Genomic DNA, 10,823 nt, shown 5'->3' with positions numbered 1-10,823 from the left:
TTAGTCACTCCATATAATTGCTATCTTCGAAATTATGGTAATTTTGTGGGTATGATCGAAATTTTGTTGGGAGTTTTGATAGAAGTTTTGGGACGAATTCTGAGATATATCGTAATTATATTTCGGCGACATCATATTTTGCCACCCGGTTGGATTATTACGCTTGAACTGTCGAAAACTTTCATATTCGGGATCAAAATCAGGGGAAGTGTTTGGATTATTGTTGTAATTATCCATAATAATTTAGTATTAATTATGGATAATAATTGTAAACAAAAAAGGATAATTAGTAAAAATGGAGAAAATTGTGATTTTTTTTTGTGCTTCGAAATATAACAAGAGTGATCTCTATTTATAGATCTCGAAAAATTATGAATTTTGATATATTTTATTTATTTATTTAAATTATAAATAATGCTAAAATCGAATTTTAAAGATAAGAGAAAGAAAATTTGGGCAACCAAATGCTGAAAAATGATAGCATTTTATTGGATGAGTTTGGTTCTGATTTTTGTAACCAATACCCAATGACATGATTATGATTTGGTCATGATAAATTCACAAGATCAACTATAACTAGTATCATGGATAAGAATGCTCTAAGTTTATTTTATGTCGAGTCGGGCTATTCTGCTCATAAACGAATTGTTTCTGAAAATTCTTACGATCATGTTATATACATCAGGATCCCCATTTATGGATCTTTTTGTTATCCATTCAACGAAAGTTTTTTTTTTTCTTGGAAACGTTGTTAAGTTATATAAATAAAAATTTTGTATCACACTAATTAAGAATGGTAAAATGAAATTTTAATTTGACTTCAAAAACAAATTTATATCTAGTTATATAAAGTTTTGATATTCCATATTTTAAAACTTTTTACTTAAAGAAGAAACCTTGGATCATCCGTCATTTTGAAGCGATTGTTGAGTTTGAGCCGGAAAAGTGATAATCTGATCTCCGACGCCGACGCCGACGCCGACGACGACCGCTTTCAGTTTCACATGGATTATGAATCCCAACGTCGAATTGAACAAGTTCGATATCATTTCATTGCTTACCTTTTGGACCACCACTACTGATCCCCTTACCATTCCAAGTTTGGAACCTTCCTCTTTCTCCACAGACCAGGTAACCGAAAGTTATTACTATTTTCAGATAAGAAAAGCGGCGACTGAAAGCGATTTGTTAATTGACCCGTGGGTTACTTTTTTACTTTAGTGGAAGTAAATGCTTGTAGTTGTAGTCTACTGGAGTATATACAGTTTCTGAATTGAATGATTATAGAAATTTCTTCATAAACTCGTTACAGATACATACGGGTATTGGAGAGAAAAGAACAAAATGACAGAAGTTGCGAGATCAACGTCTTGGCGTGATGAGATCATGAGTCTGGTTGAGGAGGATTCTGGGGTTATATTCACAGATGAATCAATGGAAATCTCAAACCCTAATTTGGAAGCTGAGATATCCAGATTCACTGTAGGACTAGGACTAGGGACTACTAATATGCTAGATGGAGAGTCAGTTGAGACAGAGAGTTTCAAGGATCAGGTCAAGGGTTTTGCAAGAGCTTGGGGAGAAATAGTATTAGAACTGGGAAAAGGGGTTAAGGATATAGTTCAACAGACCCTTTTGACAGACGATTCTTACGTTGTTCTGAAACTTAAGAAACCAATTGCAAAGGCTTCTAGTAGATTACGATTCTTCAACGATTATTTGCCTGAAGATCGTGACCCAGTTCATTCATGGTCTGTGATATTCTGTGTGTTCTTTCTGGCTCTTGCAGGTAACAACACTTGAGGGAAATTTACAGACTGCTTAATTAGGCTTCTTTTGCTTTTTGAACCCACTATGAAAGCATTTTAATACATGGTATTTCTTATGAGTCATGCAGTGTTGACTGTAAATATAAAACACAATCACGCGATCTCATTAGTGAAGAAAATGAGCACACATCCATCAAGTGCTACTCGTATACAACTTCCAGACGGAAGATACATGGCCTATCTAGAGCAAGGTCTTTCATGTAGCAGAGCTAGACAGCATCTGATTGCGTCTCATAGTTTCTTATCTTCTAGATTAGCAGGTATTCTCTTTTTTTTACTAGAATTTGTTGTTAACTGATGAATAAGGTAAATTTTCTTGAATATTTTCTCAAGGTATCCCAGGGGTCAAAGAATCTCTTTTGGAAGAGTTTGGGATTCACTTGGTTACTTATGATCTCCCTGGTTTTGGAGAAAGTGATCCTCATCCCAAGAGAAACCTTACCTCCTCTGCTTTTGATATGTTGTATCTTGCAAATGCGGTTGGAATAAAAGACAAGTTCTGGGTATTAGGGTTTTCGAGTGGAGCTATGCATGCTTGGGCAGCTCTGAAGTACATTCCCGATCAAATTCAAGGTATATTTATATCTTCCTCAGTTTAAATGAGTGTAACCCATACTTATGAATGTCAGATAGAGCTTTTTTATTTGGAGGCTTAGTTAAGTTTAAATCATATCCTTGTTTGGGTTAAAAATAGAGTAGATTATCAAAATAATATAACAACCCATGTTTAAGACCATTTTGCCCTTACATATTTTAGCAAATTGGTAGAACAAGGACATTTGTATCTTTACATGATGAATGGATAGAGCCGATTTGGAAACACTATTATTTTGTTTCACAATCACATTTGCATTGATAATTCGCCTAAGTAAAAATTTAAAGTCATTTAATAAAAGATTTTTTGGAAGTGCGATTTGTGTTGCTTCATTTTGTATACAAATTATTTTCTAGTTCATTATTCAAATTATGCTATAATTGTTTCTGTTTCATTTGATACCGATATTTCTTTTTCAATCATCGTATTATTCTTTTATCATTGTGATTTTTTGCCAGCAGAACAATTGTACATTTTTTCGGATCACGCTCAACATGATTTTGTTTTATACCAAAACCGCCCTATGTCACTTGGTAACTGGTCATGTCTTATGAGTTTGGAGATTATTTGGGTAATCCCAAAAAATCTTAGCCAAACCCCAAAATGGTGTTTCTGTAGAGCATGTACAAGACAATTATCTCTTGTTAGGGCCATTTCATTGGGATTACTTAATTTATACTTTTCAATCATTATCTCTGTTTTCTTGGGTTTCTTTTCTACTGCATATGTATTTATTTTACATTATTTGTGTTTTGTCTTGGGAGCTATTCCATAGGTGCTGCCATGTTTTCTCCAATGATAAATCCATTTGATACAAGCATGACTAAGGAAGAGATGTCCAGAACCTGGGATGGTTGGTTGAGAAGAAGAAAAATGATGCATTACTTAGCTCGTAGTTTTCCAAAGTTCCTGAGTTATATTTACCGTAAAAGTTTTCTGTCTGGAAAGCACGGTCGTTTAGATAACTGGCTCTCTTGGACACTTGGAAATAAGGTACCTTTTGTTTCTTACTTCACACAATGCATCAGATTGCCTATTTTCTATTTTTTATTCAAAACTGAATTTTTATGTTGTAAATAAATAACCATGATCCAGGATAAATCTCTTATCGACGATCCAAGATTTGAAGAGTTCTGGCATAGGGATATAGAGGAGTCTATTCGTCAAGGAAATGTGAAGCCATTCGTGGAGGAATCTCTCCTGCAAGTAACCGATTGGGGATTTAAACTGACTGACCTTGCTGTTCGAAACAAATGTCCCAATAAAGGCTTTTTGACATGGTTTAAGTTCTTGTCAACAGAAGATGAATGCGAATCAATTGGATTTAAAGGTCCTATACATATATGGCAGGTTTGCAAAATCCTAATCACAATTACTGATTGTGTACTTAAAAACTCATTCATGTCAAATCCTAAAGTATTGCTTTATTATATGTAGGGCCTGGATGACCAAGTAGTTCCTCCTTCTATGATTGACTACGTGACTCGGGTTTTGCCTAACGTTGTAGTACACAAGATACCTAATGAGGGTCATTTCTCGTATTTCTTCCTATGCGATGAATGCCATAGACAAATCTTTCTGACACTATTTGGTTCTCCGAATGAGACAGATGACACTGATCAGGGTGATCGAGCCAGTTTTGAGGAGGCTACAGACTCAAATTTCGATACAGATGTTTTACATGAAATATGAGAGTGATAAATTTTGTTGTCATCTCATTTACTTAGATCAAACTAACTAAAGACAGACCCATTTCAATCGAAATGTTTTTAATGAAAATTGAAACCTTTCGTTACAATTTCATTAATATAGTCTCATTACAATTTCTCATTAATATAGTCTTGTTATTTGATAACATTTATTTTTAATACATTATTATAGGTATCAATTTTATTCATTTATGTGAAGATTTCAGAATAAACTCTGATTTAAAAAATATACATTTATACATGGTCTCCTTTTTTTTTGTTCTTTTCAAATAATCTTATGTTTTGAATAACCTAAGTCAAATAAGAATAACAAAGCCTTAGTAGAACTGAAATTTTATTCTAAAGTAAAACACCCATAAACACATTCTAAAAGTACTATCATACACAAACAATGTCAAATAACATCCATTAAAGTATGAAAAAAATAAATAGAAAAGCAATACAAGTTCGACGAAATCGACTCACAGGCACCAACTTCAAACAACAATCTTACAGCAATGAATAAATTTGAAAAAAATAATTTGAATATATATGGTTAAAGTACAAATTCGATAAGAATATTATGGTCATCATATCAAGCAGCAGCACCCACCCCAGTTATCTTACTATTTTCTGCGTTTGAGCTCGTCTCAATCCTCGGAGGTCCAGAAAGACGTCTAGGCCTAGCTGGAGAAGCCGGAAAAGACAAACGTTTCTTAGCCGACACAACAGATGGTGATTTTTCCGATGACCCATTTTCCAATCCGAGTGGACTTTGCAATCTCGACTTAGCTTTTACTGACTGAGTTGGCGCCATATAACTTGGAAACGATGGAGAACTCGCCAAGCTCTCGTCGTCTCTAACCGACGAACCAGCTATGCTATGCCTCCTGTTTCTCTCAGACTGCACGCTAAGAACGCTCCTTGCATCGTCATCTTCTCGCCCAATGGCTACTTTCCCGCCCCTAGGACTTGCAGACTTCAATTTCCGGGCCACTAGAGGACGAATGGGCTTGGATTGAGGGGTGGTGGAAATGGAAGGTTTTTCGGAATTGTTGAGTTGATGACGGGCGAATGCTTTTGTGATCTCACCCGCACTACCACCAGTATCTATTATTACGTTGGATTCTTTCTCGCTTGATACTGTTTTTGCATCCATAGGACGATCTTCCATCCATCGCTCGAGCCAACTCCAGCCCCAATGCGGATTATTTGGATCCATAAACATAAGTATCGCCGGTCTTGCAGATTTCTTCCACGTTTGCTGTAAAGTAATCATAACATTTCGGTGTGCAAATCGAAAGAACAAGATAATTACATGAAATGGAAATTTACCTGATGAGAATAGGAGTAAGCAAGTGCTCTTTCTCTTCTCATGGCTGCTTCATATTTGTTCAGCAGGCTGGCTTCAACTTGTTCTTTTGATTGAGCACTGTCATCCCAATTCTCACCTGTCTGCATAATTCAAAACCAAATCCATTTCCAAATTAAACCAGATGAATTGATGTCTTTGTCAATGGATCTACTTCTTTTGGACCAAATCCAATCCAATCATATACCTGAAGGCTTTCTTCTTTTGCTCTTTTCTGTAACAGTTGTCTCTGAAGAGCTTGATTCTCTTCCAGCATTCTCATTCGCCTAGCCTGAATTTGAGCTTGGACTCGTCCAACATTTTGCATGCTTTTCAAAGCGTTTGCAGTTTGTCGCTTCACAGTAGGACTCTCCACGAGTTTTTGAAGTCTTACAAGCCCTCTTAGAGCTCGTAATGCTCTCCTTGCCTGTGACAAAACAAAAAGGAAAAGAGATTCTTCAGAAAGTATTATCCATGAATATAAATCGAGACTCAAGTGACAATTCTCAACTTCCTTGGAAAGCTAGTAACGAAATATAAGGTTAGTAGGCTTGAATTGGTTAGGAGAAAACAAAACACCAATTTAAATGTCCCCTTATACTGCTGAAATTGGTGTAATAGTTTGCAATTTATATACCAGATATCCACGAAATGCGGTTTGAATTCTGATTGCAGCCACTTCCTCTTTTGATTTTCCAGGAAACTGAACAGCAGCTGTGAGACGAACCATCTCTGCAGCCGCTTGAGCTGCTGCAACTGCAGCCTCGGCTGCAGCAGCAGTTGCGACAGCAACCGAGTAAGCATGTTTAGTCTGTTCATCCTCAACTTCCGCCACTTCCAGTGGCGGAGCTGGTGATGGAGGAGGAAGAGGATGGTGGAGGACGGTGGGTGGATTTTCATGATGAGGAGTTGCTTCATGTTCATGATCAGGAACAGTTGACTTTCCCTTCCCAAACCATTTCTTCTTTGATTTCTGTACAAACAGTTCAACAATTTGATCATAATCCAAAACCAAATTTCGACAAATTCTGTAAAGAACACGAATTTAAACTCAAACCTGCTCCTTCTTTTCCTTTGATTCAGGACTTAGAGCCTTCTTGACAGAAGAAAACCATTTCCCATTCCTTCCCATCTTAGGATATCTCCCCAATTTGATCTGTTTTCATCAAAAGAAACACAACCCACAATCAAGATAATGCTAGATCCATACCATCTAGGTTTAACATAAACTGTTAAACCAAATCTGGGAACTTTTTATCACATCTTAATACAACTACTAGAAGAATCGAGTCAATAAATGTATACAGTGAGGAAACAAAAGATATGAATCCAAAAACCTCGATTAATTAACAACCCACATCAATTTCTTAACATGATAACACGATTCAAGCAATTGAAGAACAGGAGAAGAAGAAGAAGAAAAAGGGTACCTGATAAAGAAGAAACCAGATCTATGAGTGTATTCCTTTCTTAGTATCGAAGCATATAGTAAGTAGTCTAGAGAGAGAGAGGAAGTCGGATCTTGGGAAGAAGATCTCAACGGGAAAGAAGGGAAAGAGTAAGAATTACCAGCTGGGTTTTGCTTGTGATGCCCCACTTTCTCGGCTGGGGCTGTGGTGTGGGTCCCTCTAATAATAATCAAACAGCCAACTGTGTTTTCTGCATCTGGATTTTTATTTTAAGAAAGAAGAAGAAGAAGAAGAAGATGATGATGAAGGATAGAGATATGAATAATCATGATAATGCTGCTTTTACTTATTTCCAATTTTATCCCCCAAATTGAAACAATTCATTTTCAACTTTAATTGATAATTAATTGTAAGTAAGCTGTCTTCTTCACCATGATGTTCCAAAACATACCAATTCCTTTATAGAAAGGGAATCCATGGTTGATGATCCTCTAACATTTTTTTAAATAAGTGTGAATAGAAAAATAAAAATTATTAATAGTTATATTTATTAAATAAAGAATGTTTTTGAAAAAAAATAACTATTGCATCTAATTAGGGTTGTTCAACCAGCCGATTAGTTAACAACCTTTTGAATTTTTTACATAGTAACAAATCTTAAGAAAGATTAGCAATATTGTTTATTCCACCTTAAATAATAAAAATGGTCCTCATTTTATTTCAAAATTTACAAATACATTAAAAAAAATATTAATTGCGAAAGGTTTTTTTATGATTAAAATTATACCAAACGAGGTTTGTGATATTTATAAATAAATAAATAAAAGATTAATATCAATAATTTAATTACTAAATCTCAACGAATGGAGAATTTTGACTCTGAAATTCGATATTTAAAATTCTAACGTGTCCCTTATAAAATTCACGATAATTAGGGTCAATTGTGAAATATGTATTTAATGATTCTCACATAATCTATAGATTTAAAATAGTAATAAGCTTCTAATATTATATAATGTAGAGGATTTTTAAAAAAAAAAAACTTGTTAAAATTTAAAAATAAAATAAATACTTAGTTGAAACAAGTACCAAGTGGGTCCATTTATTGGGATTTTATAATTGAGTGTAAGTTCAAATAATTAATGACCCAACTCACTATAGTTGGGTTGGCATTATCTATTTTACAAGTAGTGACCCATTCTCTTTAATATTGAGTATAGAAAGCAACTCAAAACACTTATTTAAATATACTTTCAAATTACATTTAATATATTGAAAGAGTAACATTTAAGCAAGTGAATTGAACTGATAATAAGACAAAAACAAATAAAAGAAAGAAGGAAAACAAAGAATTCAAAATTCTAATCCATCAATAAAATATGAAAACTTAAGAGAAGATGATCCCAAAATTCATAACAAAATTTGAAAAGCAACAAATCTGACATAATAAATAGAGTAGTACTAATAACATTTATGCAAGTGAGTTGGAACTGATAACAAGACAAATACTAAAAGAAAGAAGCCAAACCCATATTTCAAAATTTTAATCCATCAATAAATTTAAGATCTAAAGAGAAAATGATCCCAAAATTTGAAAAGAAACAAAATCCGACATAATAAATAAAGTACTAGAAAATATGATGAGAAAAATAAATGGAAGAAACAATTTATTTCTTCTTCAGAGCTGCCTTGGTGACCTTAGCCCCAGTTGGATCCTTCTTCTCAACATTCTTAATAACACCAACAGCAACAGTCTGACGCATGTCTCTAACAGCAAACCGACCAAGAGGAGGATACTCTGAGAATGTCTCCACAACCATAGGCTTGGTTGGAATCATCTTAACTAAACCAGCATCACCATTCTTCAAAAACTTGGGTTCTTTCTCAATTTCCTTTCCAGACCTCCTATCAATCTTGGTCTGAATCTCGGCAAACTTAACAGCAATATGTGAAGTATGGCAATCAAGAACTGGAGCATACCCATTTCCAATCTGTCCAGGATGGTTCATGATAATAACCTGAGCAACAAAGCTAGCAGCTTCCTTAGCGGGATCATCTTTAGAGTTGGATGCAACAAACCCACGTTTAAGATCCTTCACTGCAACATTCTTAACATTGAAACCCACATTGTCACCAGGTCCAGCCTCAAGGAGAGCTTCGTGGTGCATTTCAACGGATTTAACTTCAGTTTGAAGTCCAGAGGGTCCGAATGTAACAACCATACCTGGCTTGATCACACCAGTCTCAACACGACCAACGGGCACAGTTCCAATACCACCAATCTTGTAGACATCTTGAAGTGGAAGACGGAGTGGTTTGTCTGATGGCCTCTTAGGTTCAGAGATTAAGTCAAGAGCTTCGAGGAGGGTTGGACCCTTGTACCAGTCAAGATTGGTGGATCTTTCAATCATGTTATCACCCTCGAATCCAGAGATTGGCACGAATGGGATTTTATCAGGGTTGTAACCAACCTTCTTGAGGTAAGATGAAACTTCCTTCACGATTTCCTCATACCTGCCTTTTGAGTATTTTGGGGTTGTGGAATCCATCTGCAATTTATACCAAATGACAATTAAAACAATGAAATAGTAAAAAACAATAAGAAATGGTTTGAACTGCGACTTTACCTTGTTACAACAACAGATCATCTGCTTGACTCCAAGGGTGAAAGCAAGAAGAGCGTGTTCACGGGTCTGTCCATCTTTAGAAATACCAGCTTCGAAACCACCAGTTGTGGAGTCAATGATGAGGACAGCACAATCAGCCTGGGAGGTACCAGTAATCATGTTCTTGATGAAATCACGATGTCCAGGAGCATCGATAACAGTACAGTAATACTTGGTGGTCTCGAACTTCCACAAAGCAATATCGATGGTGATACCACGTTCACGCTCGGCCTTAAGCTTGTCCAACACCCATGCGTACTTGAATGAACGCTTGTTCATCTCAGCAGCTTCCTTCTCGAATCTCTCGATCACACGCTTGTCAATACCACCAAGTTTGTAGATCAAATGTCCAGTTGTGGTGGACTTTCCAGAGTCGACATGGCCAATGACCACAATGCTAATGTGAACCTTCTCTTTACCCATTATAGGTTTTGTTTAGAACTGCAATTGAATTAAAAAAGGTTATCCAACAATTATCCATCAGTAGTAATATATCTGAGAATCCCATTATAAAAAATTGAACTTTTTTACGTAATCAGAGAAGATAGTCCTCAAAAACCAAATATCAAATAAACAAAAGAAGCCAAATTTGCAAACCAGACACAAAGATATAAATCATCAGACGCTATAAAAAGATCCAAACAATTATAAAAAGCAGAAGAAGCGATAGGAGGGAGGCTATGATTAGATAGAATAACATAATCTAAACATGATCATAAGTAATCAGCTATACCCATCTGACAAAACAACGATTATATTAAGAAAACTGAAAATCTAGCAAATAAAAGATGAGAAAAATGAACTTGAATGACAATCTAACGATAAAACAAATCTGGGTAACTATAAAAACGATCGAAAGAAGAGCGATCGATAGATAGATATTAGGTTGATAACATATCCATCAACAGAGACATTGCATACTAACTGGCGTAAGAATTGAATAAATGATAATAGAAATGAAAATCAAACCTTAAGAGTTTGCAGAGAAGAAAATGGAACGATGCGCTCGAAGCACTCTCAGTAAGTAAAGCTAAGAGAGGAGGCGTAGAGAGAGAGGATTAAAAATGGAGCCTCGACTCTCATTTAAATATGCAGACATCGCCGTGGAAACCCTACTGCCAAACTAGGGTTTTCTTGGCATCCGTTTGATCACTGTTCAATCAACGGCCACAATACTTTCTAGTTAACTTCTATATAATAGGGTTATTTAAATCATTAATTATTTTAGTTAAACTTTTTTTTTTATTTCCTAATGTTAATTATTCAAATTAATCATAAACAGAAT

At 35.3% G+C, this 10,823-nt stretch overlaps 3 protein-coding genes across 4 annotated transcripts; 1 reads left to right on the top strand and 2 right to left on the bottom strand.

Moving 5' to 3' along the window:
- The first annotated feature begins 909 nt into the window (after positions 1-909).
- LOC124920118 lies at positions 910-4,251 on the top strand. Of its 2 annotated transcripts, XM_047460532.1 has the most exons (7): positions 910-1,131; positions 1,313-1,789; positions 1,898-2,089; positions 2,163-2,402; positions 3,200-3,417; positions 3,520-3,774; positions 3,862-4,251. In XM_047460532.1, the coding sequence occupies exons 2-7, from the start codon at positions 1,345-1,347 to the stop codon at positions 4,114-4,116; spliced, it is 1,605 nt and encodes a 534-aa protein (XP_047316488.1). In that variant the 5' UTR covers positions 910-1,131; positions 1,313-1,344; the 3' UTR covers positions 4,117-4,251. The 2 variants fall into 2 exon arrangements, with proteins under 2 accessions (XP_047316488.1, XP_047316487.1); XM_047460531.1 differs by lacking the exon at positions 910-1,131 and having other exon boundaries at positions 1,258-1,789.
- Positions 4,252-4,491: 240 nt separating this feature from the next.
- On the bottom strand, positions 4,492-7,034 carry LOC124920117 (protein IQ-DOMAIN 3-like). Its single transcript, XM_047460530.1, has 6 exons — positions 6,894-7,034; positions 6,521-6,619; positions 6,101-6,436; positions 5,672-5,890; positions 5,448-5,567; positions 4,492-5,376 (listed from the first exon to the last, which is right to left on the bottom strand). The coding sequence occupies exons 2-6, from the start codon at positions 6,593-6,595 to the stop codon at positions 4,708-4,710; spliced, it is 1,419 nt and encodes a 472-aa protein (XP_047316486.1). The 5' UTR covers positions 6,596-6,619; positions 6,894-7,034; the 3' UTR covers positions 4,492-4,707.
- Positions 7,035-8,381: 1,347 nt separating this feature from the next.
- Positions 8,382-10,010, bottom strand: LOC124920116 (elongation factor 1-alpha). The gene is made up of 2 exons (XM_047460529.1): positions 9,500-10,010; positions 8,382-9,421 (listed from the first exon to the last, which is right to left on the bottom strand). The coding sequence occupies exons 1-2, from the start codon at positions 9,959-9,961 to the stop codon at positions 8,540-8,542; spliced, it is 1,344 nt and encodes a 447-aa protein (XP_047316485.1). The 5' UTR covers positions 9,962-10,010; the 3' UTR covers positions 8,382-8,539.
- Between the last annotated feature and the right edge of the window lie 813 nt (positions 10,011-10,823).

Source organism: Impatiens glandulifera, chromosome 1 (assembly GCF_907164915.1).
Source record: "Impatiens glandulifera chromosome 1, dImpGla2.1, whole genome shotgun sequence".
In the NCBI taxonomy this organism is placed as follows: Eukaryota; Viridiplantae; Streptophyta; class Magnoliopsida; order Ericales; family Balsaminaceae; genus Impatiens; species Impatiens glandulifera.
Note: the sequence above shows the minus strand (reverse complement) of the source record. Positions and strands in the feature narration are given on the sequence as shown.

Coding starts and splice junctions, on each gene's coding strand:
- LOC124920118 (XM_047460532.1), top strand. CDS start 1,345: ATGACAGAAGTTGCGAGATCAACGTCTTGGCGTGATGAGATCATGAGT. Junction 1,790..1,897: donor GTTCTTTCTGGCTCTTGCAG/GTAACAACACTT, acceptor TGAGTCATGCAG/TGTTGACTGTAAATATAAAA. Junction 2,090..2,162: donor CTTATCTTCTAGATTAGCAG/GTATTCTCTTTT, acceptor TATTTTCTCAAG/GTATCCCAGGGGTCAAAGAA.
- LOC124920117 (XM_047460530.1), bottom strand. CDS start 6,595: ATGGGAAGGAATGGGAAATGGTTTTCTTCTGTCAAGAAGGCTCTAAGT. Junction 5,891..6,100: donor CCGCATTTCGTGGATATCTG/GTATATAAATTG, acceptor GTTTTGTCACAG/GCAAGGAGAGCATTACGAGC. Junction 5,568..5,671: donor CAAAAGAAGAAAGCCTTCAG/GTATATGATTGG, acceptor TGAATTATGCAG/ACAGGTGAGAATTGGGATGA.
- LOC124920116 (XM_047460529.1), bottom strand. CDS start 9,961: ATGGGTAAAGAGAAGGTTCACATTAGCATTGTGGTCATTGGCCATGTC. Junction 9,422..9,499: donor TGATCTGTTGTTGTAACAAG/GTAAAGTCGCAG, acceptor TATAAATTGCAG/ATGGATTCCACAACCCCAAA.